This window comes from Schistocerca cancellata, chromosome 2, assembly GCF_023864275.1.
Source record: "Schistocerca cancellata isolate TAMUIC-IGC-003103 chromosome 2, iqSchCanc2.1, whole genome shotgun sequence".
Classification (NCBI taxonomy): domain Eukaryota; kingdom Metazoa; phylum Arthropoda; class Insecta; order Orthoptera; family Acrididae; genus Schistocerca; species Schistocerca cancellata.
This window is the reverse complement of record NC_064627.1, coordinates 460629119-460652163: the sequence shown is the minus strand read 5'-3', so window position 1 is coordinate 460652163 and position 23045 is coordinate 460629119. Positions and strand designations below refer to the sequence as shown.

At 37.4% G+C, this 23045-nt stretch overlaps 1 protein-coding gene across 1 annotated transcript in view; it reads right to left on the bottom strand.

Annotated features, from left to right (window-relative positions):
* Window positions 1–3163: 3163 nt before the first annotated feature.
* Window positions 3164–23045, bottom strand: part of LOC126161961 (protein lin-54 homolog) — a 271287-nt gene continuing 251405 nt past the window's right edge. The window contains exon 12 of the mRNA XM_049918145.1: window positions 3164–3949. Within this exon, the coding sequence (XP_049774102.1) occupies window positions 3930–3949 (20 nt within the window). The 3' untranslated portion in view covers window positions 3164–3929. The remainder of the gene's footprint in view (window positions 3950–23045) is intronic.

The following is a 23045-nucleotide window of genomic DNA, read 5'->3' as shown; positions in this document are numbered from 1 at the left end:
AGCGAATGCCGTGAAGTGGTTCCTTCATCTTTGGAATCAAATCAAAGTTACAAGGACTTAAGACCAGGGAGTATGGTGGATGGTAGAGTACTTTCCAGTCCCATCGACCAAACAGAGCAGCCACAGCTTGTTCTGTATGCGCCCAAGCACTGTCGTGCAAAATGATGGGTGGGTTTTGCAGAAAGTGTCGCCGCTTCTTTCACAAAGCTGGCCGCAGGTGATGCTCCAAAAATGAACAGTAATACAACTTAAGTCCTTGTGACTTTGATTTGATTTTGAAGATGAAGGAACCACTTCGTGGAATTTGCTTCAGAACTGTTCCAGAGATTTGACAGGCAATAGACCGCCCCATTCGCACCATCAACAGAACAAGGCCTGCTAATGGTATACTACGCCTTCCACATTGCTGGCAACGGGTTCTACACAATGCTGGTGACGATTTTTAAGGTCAGTAACAGGTGTAAACATGTAACTCTTTTGTATTGGATGTGAATAAATAGTTGCCACTATTTAAGTTTCAACCCTCGTACATCAGTCTACTCACTATATCTTTAAATTAATTATATTTTTTGTGACACGTCTAAACAATTCAACCAAGTGCTCTAATACGCATGTCTATAATACAAGAAAGAAAGACTGCTTTTTCAGACAAAGGACTAAAATTAACAGACCACAGTCCATGCATTGACAGTGAGATATGGTATAACACACTCCTGAGCTCTAAAAGTATCATCAAGAGAACTGTTCACGACAGGCAAGTGCTTATGGTCCTTGAGAGAATATTAATTTGAACTGAAATCTCTGTATATTTTGTTCTGCAAAATCTAAATATTTGTAATAATTATGATGTAATGCTCTTTTCTTGTACAATGTTGTCCTGCTAAATAAATTTCTATCTTTATCACTTACACATACATGCGATTAATTGTGCATATATGATATGATGTACTATGTTTGTACGAAACTTGTAAAAAATTGCTATGATGTTTGTAAAAGTCATTAGTTAGTCGCTCAATGGAGGAAGGGGAGGGGGGGGGGGGGGGGCGAGGGGAAAGTGCTGCTTAACATTTAATACAGAAATGTGTGGCTTACGAGGAGCTGCTTGTTCACTGTACCTTATTATTTTTAACTTGCTAAGCACATTGACTGTGCTAGTTGGACTGCTGGTACCACTTTGGAAATCACGAGTGATTCTTTCCACTGATTTCATATTTTTTACAACAACACTTTGCAGCATTCAACAGCCCCTGTCCAACAGTACATGAGGTCTGCCTGATTTTGGTTTGTTCCTTCATGTCCGGGCAGCTTAGAAAGGTTGAAATGCCTCTGATGGCTTTGTGACTCAGGTGATATCCAATGACTAGTCCACATTCACAGTTGCTGAGCTCTCTTGACTGACCCAGTCTGCTGTTACTGCTTTTCTACTGACAACACAATACTCCGTCTTCTTTTATACTGGCAAGTTTGCCTCTTGTGACATCTGGTGATCAATTCCATATTACATAGGAATGTCCAGATACATTTCATTAGGTAGAGTACTTGAACAATACAGTCAAAGGATTTTATCCCACACAAAGAAAAGATGGTCATTTAGTCTGAACTGTATCATTCATTCACAATTAATGTGAGTAGAAAAGTTGTCTTTCAACTGCCAATTGATGGCTACAAAGAAGAACCTATGGGCATAAAAATACAGTATTTCAAGGCTTTGAGACATAACCTGGTAGCTCTTCACTCATAGATTGTAGGTGTAAGTGTATGCAACTAGTTACTTACAAAGAGAAGAGTTACTAGGTTGTGCCTCAATACCCTGAAATATTTGTTTAAATGTTATTTAAATGGTACCTCACGCCTGTTATAGTTTAACTTTTTAAACTAATATACTGAAAGCAAATACAGCATTTTTTTTCATTTTCCGGGACAACCGCGAAATATTTTCATACCCAACATATCTTCTTTGTTGCCATCAATATGCAATTCAAACACAGCTTTTCTACCTGCATCCAACTAAATGATAAACCTAATATGAAGTGGCTCATTTTTCTTTGTGTGTTGTTTGGTGCAGCAGGACTACATATTCACCATGAATAGGTCCCCCCCCCCCCCCCCACACACACACCTATTTACGACTGTCTGTTGGCCCATTTTACAAAACATCTGAGCCCGTTCTCTGCTGACACTCTTAGTGTTCCAGGAACATGATGCAAGTAGGAGTGCTTCATCTTTTTTTGGAGTGCTCACATGAGGCTTGTTTATGATAAATACACTGAGAACCTCAAGTGTCTCAAGACACACACTCCCATTTCCCATCCAAAGTTTGATAAATGCCTGACAGATTCCCAGCAATTACCAAGTTTCTCTGTTCCACATGCCTGTAATTGGTACTAACATCTCTTGACCAACTGCAAAACCCTTATTTAGATATTTTCCCTCATAAAATCAACAAAGCAATTCCAATGAGTTTAGGGGGATTCTTAAGGAGGGACAACGCAAATTTATATTTCACTAGGGCAGTGTAGTCTTTACTGTTTCCCACATTTTTTATGATCTGGGATTTCAATTTACTTGTCTTTTGAATGTCTTTATCCAAAGGTTGGCATGGACAACTATTATTAATGACTATACTTTAAAGTCTGTAGGAATTATCTGGTGAAACGACATATCCACAGGGCCGGTTCGAGGATATTTTCCCCTCAAAAATACCTTATTTGCAATCCCCATTTCCTTTGTACGCTTTCACGCACACCAGTTTCTGCCACTAATTTTGGTAGGAACTGTATACAAATCTTGTACTTGGGTACCATCAGTGGCCAATACTAACTGTGTTCTGCCACATATAGAAATCTTAGAGTTGTGGTGCCTCTGGCACCTCAAACAACAGCTTGTGTCGTTTAGGCCTTAAACTCTGTCTATCCAACATAAAATAGTCCTGTATACACGGTGCCATACATGTGACCTACTTGACTGTTTGTAAACACAAAACCATTTCACTTTCCCACACACTTTTCCCTATTATTGCCATAACTTCTCACTTAATATATATATACATGAAAATTTTAACCCAAAAGAGTGTAACTTCTGGTTACATATTTTTTAAAATGTGATAGATTTAGTTTGTACTGGTTTTCAAGGAATTGTAAATAAAAGTAACAGGACAAGCAGATTTAAAATAGACTTAAATAGTGAATTTCATAGCTCAAAAGTTTTACAACATTTTCTTCTGTGGTATGTACAGTTATAGATAAAAGATATACACAGATCTCAACAAAGCAGGACAAATAAATTATACATAATAAAACACTCTTCCTCACAAAACAGCACACAAATAAAAACAGGTAAAAGTAATAATACGTTATGTGACTGCACACATAATATTGCACCTTGTACACAGAATCAAACTATACACATGATAAAATAATTTTGTAAATCGATAAATATAAAAATAATCTACGAGAAACTGTTTTATTGCCAACTGATGCTCTTTTTTTGGCATACTTATTAGCCGTTAAAATATTTCTCTATTCATTGTATATGAAGGTCTGATTTTATACATAAAATGTACATTTTGTCTGAAAGACCCTGCTGTCATATCATGCCAGATAAAACAATTATTTTCAGTCTTAAGAAACACATTTCACAGAAAATCTGTGATCATAAAAAGAATGTAAAATATTTACACTGCACTTTCAGTCTAATATACAGTTCACTATCGCTGAAACCACAAAATCTTACAAATTGTGAACTATCCGTGAACACATCAGGGGGACGGGGGGAATATTTTCTGAAGTCAAAGGGAAGTGTGGTTTAATCACTGTATTTACATAAAGCACTTTTATATTTAACAATGAAAAATGCACTTTCATAAAAAATATTTTCCAGTTTTCTTTGCACAGAAACTGATACAGTGTAAAGCTTGGATGACTAATTCTTCACATCTGTACTGCACTAGCTGTAAAAGAGAAAACAGTAGATTATTTGTCATAATATGCATTCTCTGTAAACAAACTTCAGTTCATAGATTTAAAAAAAAAATAATTTAAAACATCGCGACAACTGGAGAACACAACCAAACTCCGTTCAGGATTTTATAGTTTTCGGTCCTACAAGTAATGCAAAATGCGCCACTGAATAACAGTGGACACTTATGCATGATGTTATTTGTTGTCATGTGAATACATACAGTGTGTTAGAAAAAGTCTTCCATATTTTGAGAGGTGCTAGTATGGACCAAAACCAGAAAAAAGTCTAGAAACATAGGCTCTAAAACACAAACCTTAAAAGCTAGGAACACTTTTTCCATCTTCACTACTTTGAAGCACCTTTTCTATTGAAAAAACATATTACCAACTCCAAAAAAAAAAAAAAAAATGCACTGACTCTATATTTTGAAACATCCTGTACAGCCTGCAAGAGCCTGAATGCCATTTATCCATTCTCACCAAAGTGTTTCTAGTATTTTCTAGATTCTTTCAAAACGTGTACAGTGTAGAATGAATCAAAGCACAATACAATTCTTCAAGTACCGCAGACTTGCAGGTGTGCTTGCTGAAGCAGAGTGGAATTTCCTCTTGAGGGAGGCACAGGCCTATTTATTTCCACATGAGATCAAAAATTAGGGCAGATTTTATTATAATATGACATCTAAGATGAGCAAGAGATTTCTTTCTTCATTAAAATCATGTGCATCACTACAAAATACAATCAACTGACCAATTTAGCTAAGTATTTATTTTACAGTTGGATTTATGCCACATTGAATATATTAACTTTGTGTCTTATTAAATGTACGGGTACTACTTCAGACTATAACTTTAAACTTTTCTTCCTAAATGGGAGCATGTGACATAACCAAACAAAATGAATAAGAAAACGTTGTGTAATACTTCCAAGTAAGTCCTATCAATTATAGTTGTGCCATGTATATAAATGGATGGAATACTATCAGACTTTATAATATTGGAGCTGTAAGAAGGTAAAAACAGAAAGTTAAGGTATATTACAAAGTAGATCTGACTATAAGAAATAAATCAGGCATATCTAAATCTACACCAACATCTACATATATACTCCACAAGCTACAATATGATGCATGGTGAAGGGCATCTTGGACCAGTACTAGTCATTCCCTTTCCTGTACCACTTACAAATGGTGTGAGGGAACTATCTAGATGCCTCCGTACAAGCCCAAATTCTTCCTATTTTCTCTTTGGTCCTTGAGCAAAATTTACATTGGCAGCAGTAGACCTGTTCTGCAGTCGGTTGCAAATGGCACTTCTCTAACTTTTCTCAAAAAGTGTTTTGCAAAAAGAATGTCCTCTTCCCTCCAGGAATTTCTATTTGAGTTCATGAAACACCTCTGGAATTCTCATGTGTTGACTGAACCTATTGATAACAAATCTAGCACCATGCCTCTGGTTGGTTTGATGTCTCCCTGGCGGGATTCCTAAACACTATAGCAGTACTCAAGAGTAAGTCACACTAGTGCTCTATACACAGCATCATTTATAGATTAACAACTCTTTCCTAGAATTTTCCCAATAAATCGAAGTCAACCATTTGCCTTCCGTCCTACTGTCCTTACATGCTCGTTCCACTTCATATTGCTTTGCAATCTTATACTTAAACATTTAATTGATATGACTGTGCCAAGCAGCACACCACTAATACTGTATTTAAATATTACAAGACTGTTTCCCCTCCTCCATCTGTAATAACTTACATTTTTCTTCATTTAGAGCAAGCTGCTATTCATCACATGAAATAGATACTCTGTTCAACTCATTTTCTATACTTCTCCTGTAATTCAATGACAATACTTTTTCATACACTACAGCATCATCAGCCAATAGTCACATTATTGTGGCACTCCTGATGAAACTCTGTCTCTGATGTATGCTGAGGACAACATACTGGGTTTTGTTACTTAAACAATTTTCGACCCACTCATATCTCTGGGATCCTATTTCATATGCTCATACCTTAATTAATAGTGTGCCATGGGGCACTGCATCAAATGCTTTTCAGAAATCTAGGAGTATGGAATCTGCCTGTTGCCTTTCATCCATGGTTTGCACGATATCATATGAGAAAAAGGCAACCCGAGTTTCACACAAGCAATGCTTTCTAAATCTGCGCTGATCTGAGGGCGACTTTTCAGTCTCAAGAAAATATGTTACATTCAAAGTTAGAATATGCTCAAGAATTCGGCAGCAAACCAATATTAAGGACATTGGTCCGTAATTTCGAGTGTCCATTACTTTGCCTTTCTTATAAACAAGAGTCACATGCACATTTTTCCACTTACTGGGGACATTGCACTGGGTGAGAGAAGCAAGCTAAAACCAGGCCAACTAACGAGCCAATGTTGTGCTGTGCTCTCCATAAAACCAAAAATGGGATTCCATACAAAACTGGCGACATATTCCTGTGCAAATCTTTCAGTTGCTTCTCTATACCAGGGAAGCCTATTATTACGTTCTCCAAACAGAAATCAAATGATGGTATGTTTGTACGATCCTCCTGTGTGAACGATTTGTGAAACACAAAATTTAAAAGCTGATCTTTCCTTTTGCAATCTTATATTGTCATACTAGGCTGGTTGACAAGTGACAGGCAAGAAGCAATCAAGCCACTTACTGATTTTACGTAGGACCAGAATTTTCTGGGGTTCTCGGGAACATCTTTTGCTAAGGCATGAGAGTGGAAGTATGCGCATTGATCTTTTTATAGATGCATAAGTTTCTATAAATTCTATCTGCTGACATTTCCAAATCCTTTTCTAAACAGAGTGTTGCAATCCTTGTTTCCTCAGCATTTTCCAAATTTTGTTAAGAAAGCTATTTACAATGTGTTTAAACTTAGCCCTTAATTCCTTCATGCCCATCATGGAACTAAATGATGTCCATTTGTTGTCTGAGTAGCATGCTAAGAAGTGCTTATCTGTTATTTCATGTGTAAATACTCTCTTAGTTTTCTTGATAGATTTGTTAACCTAAGTAACCACCACCGCCTCCTCAATGATAATCATGATCACCTGTCCATGTCTCTGTACTGACACTGTCAATAAGGTCAGCACTGTTTGTAGTGTGAGTTGTCAAACTAGTTGTTCTAGACTGTTGTAGGGAAATTCTTTAGAACTTCATAATATCCTCTGCCTGTACCAACTGCAATGAATCTACAGATATTCCATTCTACACTCAGTAGGGTGAAGTTGCCTCCTGTTAATACTGCATGATTGGCATACTTCTGCACTACTGAGCGTAGACTTTCTTGAAGTGATTGTACAACTGGTGTGGAGGAATCAGATAGCTCATCAAAACAACCAATGATTACATAGAGTTGAGTTATGTAAGTTACTTGTGTCCAGATAACTTCATTGTCCAACTCAATTTCAACTTTGATAGAGAATATTTTTGCCAACTGCAATATTTGCCCCTCCCTCCTATGACATCTAGTCTCTCTTTTCAATGTAAGTTCCATTTCTCATGAAATATTTTGAAATTTCTACTTCTCTCTCTCGGTTCTGAGAATAACATGAGCATTACAACTTTCCTTCATGGCAGTAAGTTTATGAACTTTGCTACAAATGCTTCGGCAATTTACAGCAAAAATTTTCAGTGCCGAAGTGTCTACTTCGTACATAATCTGACTGATTAGACCACGCACTGCATCAACAATCTGATTCCACCACCTTCTATCTCTCGCAGCCTCTCTCTACCCTGCGGAAATTCCTAATGCTGCGATGTCCTCTATGTCATCTTGCCACCTTGTAAGGCATTGGCCCAAAGGTCTTGCTGCCTGGAGAGTTCCTTCGAATGCTTTCTTGGTGATTTTATTGTTTTCCATTCGAGCCACATGTCCAGCCCATTGCAGTCTCCTACTTATTAATTTCTGGATGATAGTGAGTTGCTTCATTAACTGATAAATTTCATTGTTGTTTCGAATTCTCCATACACCATTCTCCAACACAGGTCCCCAGATTTTTCTCATTACTTTTCTTTCGAAAACATTCAGTTTTTCTCTTTCATTCTTTGTAAGTGTCCAGCTTTCCGAACCGTATAGTACTATGGGGCAGATGATAGTGTTGTATATCTTCATCTTTGTGGTGATTGACAAAGCTTTACTTTTGAGTGCGTTGCTTAGTGAGTACAGACATCTTGACCCTGAGCCTATTCTTTCATTTATATCCATTGTTATGATATTTTCACTGTGGAAACGTTATCCAAGGTTTTTAAACAGGAGAACTTTTTCTGAATTTAGAAAGCTGGTCAATTTCAAAGCAAGGATTTGGGTTTATGACTCTACCTATTTCCATATATTCGGTTTTCTCTTGGTTAATCAAAAGCCCCATTTTGCTGGCACTGTGCCTGAGAGATCTGTACATGTCTTTCAGTTCTTCTTCAATTTCACTCAACAACACTACATCATCTACATAAGCCAGAAGTTTTACTTCAGTGTGTTCGAATCAGAGACCATTGTATAGATGTAAATTATTCTCTCGAACCACTTTCTCTAACGCAAGGTTGAAGAGGACACACGAAAGAGCATCTCCCTGTCTTAAGTCTGTTTTAATTGGAAAGGTGGGGGGTATGGATCCTCTGAACTTCTGCTGCCTGGGAGCCATCCATGCAGTTGTATCATCCTAATGATTTTACTGGGTTTACTAAATTTGTGTAATGTGTTGTAGAGGCTACTTCTGTGGATGCTGTCATAGGCTCGCTGGAAGTCAATGAAGAGACAGTGGATGTTTTTGTTAAATTCCCAGTATTTCTCGAAGATCTGCTGTATAGTAAACAAATTATCAGTTGTGAAACGGTTTGTTCGAAATCCAGCCTGGTAATCTTGAATAATGTTTTCTGTTTTTCCAGAATGATAATTGAGGGGATTTTGTATGTTATGTTCAGCAAACTGATTGCTCTGTAATTTCCACATTCTGTTCTGTTTCCTTTCTTGTGTATTGGACAAATTATTGCAGTTTCCCAATCTTCTGGCAGTGTTTCACTTTTCTGGATCATTGTGATAAGGTAACAAATTTCTTTGTGTAGTTTGTTTCCACCCTCTTAATATCTCTGCTGATATCTGGTCCTCGCCTGCTGCCCTGTTGTTTTTGAGCTTTTGAATGGTGTGGATCACTTCCTGTTCAGTGATTCCACATTTGCCATTATTAATGCTGTCATTCTTCAGACATTGTGTAATTGAAGGTTATGTACGGATCAGTGCAATTTAACATTTCTGAGAAATACTCTTTCCATCTTTCTAGGATATCTTCCAGCTGCGTTCCTTTGTATACTGATCAACTTCTTTGAGTTTCCATTCCTGCTTTCCACTTCTATAGATGCTAGAACTCCAGTTAGATATTTTCTTTCATCTGTTCGTAGAACTCTTGCTGTTTCTCTTCTAACTGCCTTGAAGGTCTCTCTCCTTCCTCACTCTCATTATGCAGCCACAGCATCTTGGTTTCTTTCCTCCTTTCTACTGCTTCTCACACTTTTCATTGGACCATTTCTGTTTCTTCATTTTCTTTCCTTGCCCAATGTTTTTTCTACTGCATCTTATTCTTTCCCAAGCCTTCTCGACACTATTTTTATCCTCAGCTTCTTGCAATGCTGTAAATCGGTTATTTATTTCAATCACATAGGCTTCTTTAACAGACTGTTCCTTCAGTCTAAATTAGGTTTTGGTGTGGCTTTTGGTTGCCAAATGCAAATCATCTTGATTTTCGTCTTTCCTACCACTAGAAAATGATCTGAGCTGATTTCAGCTCCTCTGTATGTTCCAACATCTCTTAGAAATGAAGTGAAACATTGATATGTCATAACATGGTCAACCTGATTTACTGTTGTGCCATCTGGAGAGCACCCTGTACCTTTGTGAGGGAACATCGACGAGCAAATTCTCATATTCTTTGACAGTGCAAAGTTGATCATTTTTAATCCATTTTAGTCTGTGTTCAAGTACTTGCTATGTTTTCCTATTGTGAGGATGAACATATCCTCTTTACCTACATGTGCACTTCACAAGTAATCTGCTACCCTAACAGCTGCTTTCTGTGTGTACGGTGCATCCCTGACCTGTCAAGGTGGGTGCTATCATTCTCCATACCATAATGCAGGTCCAGAAATCTGCAGCCAAGACCATCACAGAACTGACGGAGCCTCTCACAGAGACCCCCCACTTGGCTCCAAACCAAAGCACCCCAATCAGTTATACGTATGAAACCGCAAATTGTGAGTTCTACTTGCAACCAGCCAGCAAGGCCAGAAGTCTTCACCGCTGCCGGCAGGCACCTGTATGAACTAAGGATAGCCTTGGAACCCAAGCAGCAGGCATCACTGGCGTCAACATAAACAACAATTTGCCGATGACTGTAGCTTATATCATTGATTTGTGCAGGCAAGTTCTCCTCCACATGCTGGATGAGGCCCACAGGCAGACATACTAGATGCAATTTCCCTAAAGTGCTTCATAACGCACCTAACGTTGGAGTTCCTAATAACTAGCAAACCCCTCTCCCCATGTGCCTGCTTGGATCCTGTTGAAGTCCACTCACAGTGCAAATGGGCGAGGCCAGACCGACAGTCATCAAATTGACTATGTGTTACAACTCACTCAGCTGCCCTGCATTGGGTACACTGGCAGGGTCCTTGATGGCAGAGACTGGGGGCGAAACAAGCAACATCTCAGATCTGATGGAATTACGATTTTCTTGAGACATATGAGTCTCAGCTTTACTGATAATGACAGAAGCTCAAGATGTGAATTAAAATTTGTGCCACAGCCGGGACTTGAATCCTGGTTTCCTGCTTACTAGGCAGATGTGCCAACCACTACGCCACCATAGCAGTATGGCTAACACAGCTGCAGAGACTACCCTAGCTCAGTGACGTCCCTAACACAAACTTCAATTCACACCTTCACTCATTTTTCCCTTCTTAAATCATTACAACTGCTGAGATAAAGTTGAGACTCATATGCCCAAAGGAAACTGTAATTTAATCAGATCAACAAATCAGCTATGCCTGGGGTTCAGGCAGGATTTCCCCATTACTTACAAAGCTGGAGTGCTATTCCAACAATAGAAAGCCACAGCGCGCGCGCGCGCGCGCGCGCGCGCGCGCGCACGCACGCACGCACGCACGCGAACCCATCACCATAATCTCTGCCTGCTGAGGAGAACTATGGTCATGTGTATGAGAGCTCAATTCTCGCGTGTGTTTATTTATGACAAAGGCCTTGTTGGCTGAAAGCTTACTTTGTGACAGTCTGTTCATTCTGGCTATCTGGGACTTAGCATTTCCACTATATAAAGACTAAAATAAGAAATCTTGAACTTGTGGTTGGCTCATACTTACAAAAAGTTAGGTTAGTGACCATGTTAACACACACCAGTCACCTACCTACTGACCTGAGGAGGCAACAAGACAACATTGTGGAATAAGTTAAATGATTTATTTCATTTTCTCATCTTTTTATCAATTCCTATAAACATGTGACACCTGACCACTCAAGATATCCACTACACAAAAATGTTCAATGCACCTGTTTGTTAGTGAAGGTGAATCTTGCAGTCACTTTGCTTAAAAATATATTCCAGAATGTTGTAGAAATGAATAAATACTCAATACCCTTTATCATCATAATCATCTATTGCTAACTGCCCCCTATAAAAAATTTATTAACGGACACATTACCAAAAACACAATAAAAGAGGGAATTCTGTCAGTCACAACAGAGGAGGTATCTACTGCATATGGTAGTCCATTGTTGTCAGTTATTGTTTTCATCTTCCACCAATACTGGCTTCACTTGCTTAAGGATCATGACGACTTCATCCTTCCGTTGCATCCTTGGATGCCCCCTTGGGCATTTTCCAGCAGGCTGAGAATGGAGAACTCTGTTAGGGAGGGATCCATCAGTTTGAGAGATGTGGCTAAACTACTGTAACTTCTTCTGCCATAATATTTGGCCAGTATATGGATTTCAAAATCACTGGTACAGGCCTTGTTTCATTCTTCATTCTCCTTTACTTTCTGTGGTATTGTAGATGGGTCCATAGGTCTTACGAATCACCTTTCTCTCGAAGATACAGATTGCTTCTTCAGTTGTTGCTAAGATCACCCAGGTTTCATAATAATACAAAAGTACCAGCCTTACTAGTGGTAAGTCAGCTGAATCTTATTCTACTGTGGTAAGAGATGTGACTTGAATAAATTGTTGAGACTAAAGAACATGCAGTTATTATTTCTTTTTCACTGATGCACTTCTTTCATCATTTCACTTTTGTCAGTCAATCTGGACCCCAAAGACTTGAATTCTTGAACTATTTCAAAGGTGTGCACATTGACAACAATGTGGGGAAAGACAGCTCGACAGTGTGATACAACGAGATATTGTTTTATCATCATTCACCAGCAGCCTAATTTTCTTTGCATTGTGGAGAAATCAGGAAGTATCAGTGTGTAACTTATTCCAGGGTGCTTTTAGGAATCACAACATTGTCAGCAAATGCAAGGACTGTGTCTACTCCCACCATTGCCATTTTTTAAACTCAACATGTGTCATTGCTTACTCTCTTTCGTGGAACTAAATCTCTAGTTATCTGTAAACAGCATAATCCCCTCTTGGGATTGTAGTAAGAGCCACTTTCCATATATTCAATACTTTGTGAGACTCAAAATACAATTTCAGTCACTTTATTGATTATAAAAATGTTTTGATTTATACAAAAGGTATGTCCTCCACTCTTTGAATTGTCAGTAGCAACTGATGAGCTGCAGTTGCATGGTCAGCCACAAAACATGAGGGAGATGTTGAACAGAAAAAAAGCCTTTGTGCACTTAAATTTGAATTAGTGACTATGTTTGAAGCCAAGTGCCAGGCAACATAACATATTTGAATAAGGATTTTGGTGAGAGTCAGAGTATCTGCTGTTTGTGGAGTACATAACGGCTGGGATATGGATGTAAAGGAACAGAAGATGCATAACTGAACAAGGGATTGGGGGAGCTCCTGCAATGCCATGTTTAGTCTTTAAGAAAATCAGCTGTTAGCCATAAAAATATGAAGTTAAGCAGGCACATGACTTAATGAAATACTATGCTAGTAGTTGTTTGGGAGATGCACTGCACATATCTTACATCTGAGTAAGAAACAGGATATGACAGAATATATATGGTGTAAACAAACTATATAGGCAATATTTACTTTATGTGACAAAATTTTACAGGTGTGCTGTTACTCCGCTAGGGGTCCATGAATGTTTGATACCAGTGATTTTTAGAAATGATGTTTGAACTGCCGTGTGATGAATGTTGTTTTGGAGTTGCTGCTGGAAATGTCGTCCACTTACCTTCAAGCACAACTGACATCTGCATACTTGCGATTGTATGTGACACTGACAGACAATCCAGAACAGCAGGCTGCCCATCTGACCGAAGATGCAGCCATTATTTGTAAAACATCTGGTTATTTTGAGCAGTTGTTCATTAATATAAACAGATGACATTTTCAACACCACGTCTAAGACAATATGCATCACACAGCAGCTCGAATATTATATCTGAAAATCACTAGTGCCAAAACCTTCATGGAGCTCTAGTCTGCAAGTGGTGCACTTGTGACATTTTGGTCACGTAAAATAGTTTTTCTTTTTATCTCTTCTAACACTCAAATTCTGTATGTGTAGTTTTTTTTTCACCTTGTACAGCAGGGTCACCATAAAAAGTAAAATTCGGGCATTAGGACACCTTTATATTACAGCTAGCATTCAGGAATACAGTTTTTAAAAGAATTTACAGTGACACACACAATTTTTACAAGAAGGCACTGAAAGGTAATGTTATCTTATTTCATTCCATCAGGGGATTAATCAAATAAGTGGAGTGGATCAGTTTCTGATTTGTTTGGAGACTTAAAACATTTTTCACAGATTCCTTCTGACAGTTAACACATTTCTACAGAGAGAGATCGTCTCATGACTGGCTGAGTACAATGTAACTACATGGATAAATAAATATAGCTACTATGATAATGACGTTAAATATAAGTTATTATATACTTCTTCCTAATACAGAGTGAGTATGAAAATGGGCAGGGTTGCCACATAAATCAAGGCAGATAATGTATTTGCAAAAAAAGAAACATTTTTTTCAATGACTGGTGCAGAGAAGAATGTGCTTGCGAGCTGATATCAGAAATATATCACTTATAATGTCACTTAAGTGGACTACGAAAAAGAGTTAACACAGGACAAACCTTTTAATATTCCATATTTTACATTCCATTTTTTATGGGTTTAGTACTACTTTTGCTGTGCAGTTTACCATGACCTGTTTTCAAAGAACAATATTATTATTTAACTATCCACATGGAATCTTATAGTGCAAAGGAAGTGGGGAGTACAAAGAAATAACTGATTTCCTTTAGCTACACAGGAGTGGTCTTCAGTCCAAAGACTGATTTGATGCAGCTCTCCATGCTACTCTATCCTGTGCAAGCCTCCATCTCCAAGTAACTACTGCAACCTACATCCTTCTGAATGTGCTTAATGTATTCATCTCTTGATCTCCCTGTACAATTTTTTCCCTCCATGCTTCCCTCCAGTACTAAACTGGTGATCCCTTGATGCCTCAGAATGTGTTCTACCAACTGATCCCTTCTTCTAGTCAAGTTGTGCCACAAATTTCTCTTCTCCCCACTTCTATTCAGTACCTCCTGATTAGTTATGCAATCTACCCATCTAATCTTCAGCATTCTTCTGTAGCACCACATTTCAAAAGCTTCTATTCTCTTCTTGTTTTCACTGTTTATCATCCATATTTCACTTCCATTCATGGCTATACCCATACAAATACTTTCAGAAAATACTTCATGATACTTAAATCTATACTGGATATTAACAAATTTCTCTTCTTCAGAAATGCTTTCCTTGCCATCACCAGTCTATGTTTTATATCCTCTCTATTTTGTCCATCATCAGCTATTTTGCTGCCCAAATAGCAAAACTCCTTTACTACTTTAAGTGTCTCATTTCCTAATCTAATTCTCTCAACATCACCTAATTTAAATTGACTGTATTCCAGTACTCATCTTGCTTTTGTTGATGTTCATCTTATATCCTCCTTTCAAGACACTGTCCATTCCGTTCACCTGCTCTTACAGGTTCATTGCTGTCTCTGGCAGAATTACAATGTCATCGACAAAGCTCAAGGTTTTTATTTCTTCTCCTTGGATTTTAATTTCTACTCCAAATTTTTCTTTTGTTTCATTTACAGCTTGTTCAATGTACAGACTGAACAACAATGGGGATAGGTTACAACCCTGTCTCACTCCTGTCTCAACCATTTCTTCCCTTCCGTGCCCCTCAATTCTTATAACTGCCATCTGATTTCTGTACAAATTGTAAATAGCCTTTTGCTCCCTGTATTTTACCCCTGCCACCTTCAGAATTTGAAAGAATATTCCATTTGAAAATGTCAAAAGCTCTTCTAAGTCTACAAATGCTAGAAACATTAACCTAGCTTCTAAGATAAGTCATAGGGTCAATATTGCCTCACGTGTTCCTACATTTCATGGAATCCAAACTGATCTTCCACGAGGACAGCTCCTACCAGTTTTTCCATTCATCTGTAAACAATTTGTGTCAGTATTTAGCAACTGTGACTTATTAAATTGATAGGTCAGTAATTTTTACACTGTCAGCACCTGCTTTCTTTGGAATTGGAATTACTATATTCTTCTTGAAATCTGCGGATATTTCACCTGTCTCAGACATTTTGCTCACCAGATGGAAGAGTTTTGTCATTGCTGACTCTCCCAAGGCTATCAGTAGTTCTAACAGAATGTTGTCTACTCCTGGGGCCTTGTCTCTAGTTAGGTCCTGCAGTGCTCTGTCTAATTCTTCATGCAGTATCATAGCTCCCATCTCGCCTTCATCTATGTCGTATTCCATTTCCATAACACTGTCCTAAAGTACATCACCCTTGTTTAGACTCTCTGTATACTTCTTCCACCTTCTAGCTTTTCCTTCTTTGCTTTGGACTGGTTTACTATCTGAGCTCTTGATATTCATACAGGTGGTTCTCTTTTCTCCAAAGGTCTCTCTTAATTTTCCTGTTGGCGCACATATCTTACCCCTAGTGATACATGCTTCTACATCCTTACATTTATCCTCTAGCAATTCCCACTTAGCCATTTTGCACTTCCTGTCGATCTCATTTTAGAAACATTTGCTTTTCTTTTCATCTGTTTCATTTAAAACATTTTTGCATTTTCTCCTCTCATCAATTAAATTCAATATCTCGTCTTTTTATGTACTTGATCCTCTGCTGCCTTCACTATTTTATCTCCCAAAGCAACCCTTTCTTCTACTATTGTATTCCTTTCCCCTGTTCTTGTCAATCATTACCTAATGCTCCCTCTGAAACTCTTTACGACCTCTGGTTCTTTCAGTTTATCCATGTCCTACTTTCTGCAGTTTCTTCAGTTTTAATCCACAGTTCACAACCAATAAATTGTGGCCAGAGTCCACACCTGCTGCTGGAAATGTCTTACAATTTAAAACTTAGTTCCTAAATCTCTGTCTTACCATTACACACACAGCCCAGGCCTCTTACATGTCTCCAAGTCTCTTACACATATACAACATTCTTTCATGATTCTTAAACCAAGTGTTAGCGATGATTAAGTTATGCTCTGTGCAAAATTCTACCAGGCAGCTTCCTCTTTCATTCCTTATCCCCCGTCCATATTCACAAAAAATTCCAGTTCCCCATGACTATTAAATTTTTGTCTCCCTTAACTATTTGAATAATTTCTTTTATCTCATCATTCATTTCTTCAATCTCTTCATCATCTGTGGAGCTAGATGGCATATAAACTTTTACTATTGTGGTAGGCATGGGCTTTGTGTATAACTTGGCTACAGTAATGCATCCACTATGCTGTTCGTAGTAGCTTATCTGTGTTCTTATTTTTTTATTCATTATTAAATCTATTCCTGCATTACCCTTATTTGATTTTGCACTTGTAACCCTGTATTCACCTAACCAAAAGTCCTGTTCTGCCTACCACCAAACTTCACTAATTACCACTGTACCTGACTTTAACCTACCCATTTTCCTTTTGAAAGGGATCTGACATTCCATGCTCTGATCCGTAGAATGCCAGTTTTGTTTCTCCTGATAATGATGTCCTCTTGTGTAGTCTGCCCAGAGATCCAAACGGGGGACTATTTTACCTACGGAATATTTTACCCAAGAGAATGCCATCATTTAACCATACAATAAAGCTGCATGCCCTCGGGAGAAATTGTGGCTGTAGTTTCCCCTTGCTTTCAGTTGTTCGCAGTACCAGCACGGCAATGCTGTGTTGGTTGATGTTACAAGGCAAGTCAGTCAATCATCCAGACTGTGCCCCTGCAACCATTGAAGAAAGCTGCTGCCCCTCTTCAGGAACCACACATTTGTTTGGCCTTTCAACATATACCCCACCGGTGTGGTTGCACCTTTGGTACAGCTATTTGCATCACTGAGGCATGTAAGCCTTCGCACCAATTGCAAGGTCCGTGGTTCATCATATCACCATTTGTGAATTCATATATATATATATATATATATATATATATATATATATGAGGATTGTTCGATAAGTAATGCCCCACATTTTCTTTTTCAGAACATATTTATTGTTAAGAGTCAGAATTTGGTGACAATATACATCAATATATCTTGTCCATGTCCTATTTTTCTATGTAGTCTCCATCACTTACTACGGCCATATGCCAACATTGTGGAAGAGCATGTATTCCGTGCTGGTAAAAGCTCTTGTCCTGAAGGCATGCTCATGTTTTCACTGCATGACTTACACTCTATCATAGCAGACACACTTCCAATGCTGACCAACAACTGTAGAGCCAATTGTCAAGTTGTGATACACTGGTCAGTACAAATAATGGCATCCACACGATTCAGCATGTCTGGAGCAGTGGCTGTGAAAGGACGTCCTGTTTCTCCATTTCCTGAGGCTGTAACTTTCTTTATCGATCACCCAACTGTACTCTTATCAACTGCAGCATTGCCATACACTGCACACGATCGCTTATGGGTGTTCACCGGTTTTTTTTTTCCTGCACGCAAAGATTCAATAAACGTATGCTGCTTGCACGTGAGTCGTATGTACACGCTATTTTGATGCTGTACTACTGCTCTGCCATCTACCAGAACAGTTCGAAACTTTACTGGCGCACAGAATAAACATCAAATGTGAAGCACCAACAAGGATGTTTCTCTATGTATATTAATAGCTTTTTTTTTTTTTTTTTTTTTTTTTTTTTTTTTTTTTTTTTTTTTTTTTTTTTTTTTTTTTTAAATGTGGGGCATTACTTATTAAATGACCCTTGTAGATTCTCTGCAGAGAATATATTACAGAAACCAAACTGGAGGAAGCTTCCCATTCTGTTACAGGTTACTTTCTTAGTGGGGGGTCAATCCAAATGAAGTGGCACAATAAAAAATTAAGGTGGTTACTTGACCATTTGTAAATATTTTAATTTTTTTATATGTGATTACCCTATAATTAAGAAGTACAAAACAGTTTTTTTAAAAATTTCACCTTTTACCTTTACTGAATGGCGGCAATTTTCATTTGTAAATGCGCGACGATGTTTCAGTTTAGAGACGTTAGCATAAATACGAATATCTCTGCAATGGGCTAAGTTACAACATTGCAATTGACAGGATGGTTTTTAGAAAAGTGTCCTCTACAACATTGTCTATTATACAAAACACCCTAAATTCAAAGATAAACAGTGAAAATGACCTCCAAAGTTTGGTATCCAAATTTTCAAAAATCCACTATTCAGGCCCAAAAACAACAAACAAGGAGTGATTTATGAGAGTCTTTTTTTTCCCCTATAGTTAGATATCATACACTACTAGCCTCTTATAGAGCAAGAACACATACAAATATTTCCTTAATATTTTATGAATTTTTGAAATTTGAAAATTTTCATTTTTTGTAAAGTCTGGAGTTAAGTTGTCTCAGGTGGGACTGAATATAAAAATATGATTTTTGCACAGTTTGTACACCTATACGATAGCAACGTACTGTAAAAATTTCAATACTGATCTCTGACTGAGAACAAAGATATGAATTTTTGACAATGAGGAGATAATTCACATTACTCTACAAGTGATCTTATGGCTGTTGTCTATTCACGTGTGATATTGGCAGAATATAATCAATTATTATTGAAGTAAGGCACTGAATTATATACAAAAAGTGGAAAATCACTGAAATTAACATTTATATTATTTTGACGTACTTAAAATAAATATTTTCAATTAACATCCTTCGAGATGCGACTGTTCCTAAACCTGGTGGTGAATGTTAAGAACACTTATTTCTTCAGACAGCTTCTGTGATATAGAATAAGACCTCCCAGTTGCTGTGGTAAGTTGAAGCACTGAAAGTTTTCTTAAAACATTTTTCATTGGTATCCAAACTTTGTCACTAGTAGATTTCTTGAATGATGTTCATGAGCCAGCAGGATGGTAAAAACTCACAAAAACATCATTTTTTTCCAAACTTATTCTTTCAACATCTGCAAGCCACCACCGTCCATCATACACACATGCCAGTATGTCATTCAACGTCTAAGACAGAGGTGTAATTTTACTGACACAATGATTCTCATAAATTTTTGTTTCTGATGTTACATAGCACGGAAATAAGTTTTCTGCAATGCCAAAGAATTTGTGGAAATGCCTTGTTCCTTTTATTGCTATACAGTTTTCAAATCTGGTTTGAAGTGTTGTTTTCATATGCAGAACCACTTCTTCTTTCTTGATCAGAAAGCAAGTAATGCCTTTAATATTATCCTTGCAAAAAACATACATGTCCTGTACTGTGAGAATTTGGTCTGTGGTTGGTCTTTGTAGGCTGGCTTTACTTACTTCATGTTTTGTTGTACCTACTACTCCATCACATGCATTTTTACCATGGCAAGATGCAAAAAAGTGCCACTCAGCCTCCAACCCAAAGTCTGCTTTGTGGTTGCACAGATTTGAAAAGTTCTTTTTGTTCTTATACTGACCACCACTTTCATCTGAACAGTATATCAGCTTCTCAAGCTTGGGAAAATTTTCTTTCATGTAATTTATTACATACTTTTGAAACACATGTACATCCAAAGTGTTGTGGTCCAAGTAGTCACTTAGACTGCAAATTGAAGAACTGCAAACTTCATCTTTCTCATTTTTAAAGTACAGAATAAATGGATGCACTGTTGCCTGATCATTGACCCAGTGGTACCCTTGTATTGCATCCTGAATCACAAATGTAAAATTTTCTGCAAAATCGGCTAGCTCTATGCATTCAGTTCCATGAAGTTGTGCTTTTTTTGTCCTTCAAAAACTTATTTTGTATTTTAGAAAGATAGTGGTGTCTTCAGTTTTTTTAAGTTATCAATTAAAGATTCCAAGTACTCTTCCTGAGATTTAACCACTGTTATCATTTCTGCCCTGTCAGTTGTGACCCACTGTTTGAAGGTAATACTGTATGGCATTTCCTCATTATATTCGTGAAACAATTCAATAGCGCTTTCCTTACCAGGTCATTTATTACACAAATATCATGCAGTCATAACTGCTAGTGTCACAGACCAATAAATCTAGTAACTCTTGGTAGTTAAGATCACGGAATTTTGCACCCGCAATGACCAGTTTGACATTTTGATGATACAAACAAACACATACGGAGTGTGTCCCTGAGGATCCAGCCAAAATACACCACTTAGGGCGGAGGTCACAAAACTTTGACCTTCAATTTTGCATTCAGGATGAGAATTTTTGAAAGCTACATAAAGTTCATTTGAATTTGGCAGTACTAGTCGTTTCTGCTTTGTTACTTTAACTCCATTTATAACAACTCTTTCGCTATCTTTGCAACCTGGATACATTCTACTGTTTTCATCATCTTCAAAAAACTGCTGGATCTTTTTAATTGTTTCTTCACTTATACCTACTCCTTTCGTCTTTCCTAAAACTGGAAGAATGCCTTGCTCTTTCACTAATTTTCGGGTTAGTTTAACCAAACGACGAGAAATGTTGAATTCACGAGTTCTTTTCTCTTGACCATGAGTCGGGGAGAAGACTTAAAATTTTAGCTTTTTCCTATTTAGATGTCACTGAACATTTAATTTTTAATTTCTTTATTAAGCTCAAATATTCAGTGCCAGATGATGCTGGTGGTAGGTTTTCTTCTTCTTTAGAAATACTGTTGGTACCTGTATTATTAAAGCATGATTCCAAGTCTTTTCTAATTTTGTCTGAAATTTGTTGTACCTTATTTTCAATAGCAGCTTTTCTTTTTCTGCTACTTAATTTTATTATTTTCGAAGCAGGAGATACGTCTGACTTAGAACAAGCAAAATCCAATATGCTAACAGCTTCCTCATTAGGAATATAAATGTCATTAACAAGATTACATGACTCTGGCTATGGATTCACAACAAATATTTTTGAGTATCAATTTGGGCACAGCGAATTTCCAGGAATCACATTACATTTCACTTGGGAAACTGTTTCACTCTCACATAACAAGGACAAATGTTCAAGTTTTCCCTCAAACCTTTAGTAACAGGCTTTTTATGAACTTTAAGTGGAGCAAAGCACTTTCTCCAAAAATGTGGTTGTACTTCAGAATGAATGAATCGCGTGTGATGAGGGCCTCCCGTTGGATAGACCGCTCGCCTGGTGCAAGTCTTTCGATTTGACGCCACTTCGGAGACTTGCGCGTCGAAGGGAATGAAATGATGATGATGATTAGGACAACACAACACCCAGTCCCTGAGCGGAGAAAATCTCCGACCCAGACGGGAATCGAACCTGGGCCCTTAGGATTGACAGTCTGTCGCACTGACCACTCAGTTACCGGGGGCGGACTTCATGTTACCGAAGAACTTACTCGAAATTTAAACAAAGTTTGTCTACCTTCATCAAAGTCATTGGCAGTTTTCACGTTGTTTGAAACTGAACTGTAAGCTGTTTTGTGACACACACTGACTACAACAATGTCGCACCCAGCAATAATGTACTTCTTTATTGACAATAAACCTAAACCTAAATGGGCATTTTTATTACCATAGAACAAAAGTGAAAAGTCCTATTATTTAATATAGCATTATTAAAAATAAGTAAACTAAATGAATATTGGGTGACAGTGTTAACTAAATATATGTCACAATTAAATATATGTCACAATTAAATATATGTCACAATTAAATATATGTCACAATTAAATATATGTCACAATTAAATTTTATTACAATGAAACAATCAACCATTTAAATAGGCAACAGCCATAAGATCAGCTGTAGAGTAATGTGAATTATTTCCTCATTTTGAAAATGTCATATCTTTGTTCCCAGTCAGATATCAAGGTCGATATTTTTACAATATGTTGCTATCATATAGGTATACAAACTGTGCAAAAATCATATTTTTATATTCAGTCCCACCTGAGATAACTAACTCCAAACTTTACAAAAAATGAAAATTTTCATATTTCAAAAACTCATAAAAAATTAAGGAAGCATTTGTGAGTGTTCTTGCTCTATATGAGGCTAGTAGTGTACGATATCTAACTATAGGAAAAAATAGACTCTCATAAATCACTCCTTGCTTGTTATTTTTGGGCCTAAAAAGTGGATTTTTGAAAATTTGGATACCATACTTTGGAGGTCATTTTCACTGTTTATTTTTGAATTTAGGGTATTTTGTGTAATAGACAATGTTGTAGAGGACACTTTTCTAAAAACCATCATGTCAATTGCAATGTTGTAACTTAACCCAGTGCAGAGATATTTATATTTCTGCTAACGTCTCTAAACTGAAGCATCGTCACGTGCTTACAAATGAAAATGGCCGCCATTCAGTAAAGGTGAAAGGTAAAATTTTTTATAAAAACTTTTTTGTACTTCCCAATTATAGAGTAATCACACATAAAATAATTAAAATATTTAAAAATGGTCAAGCAACCATCACTGG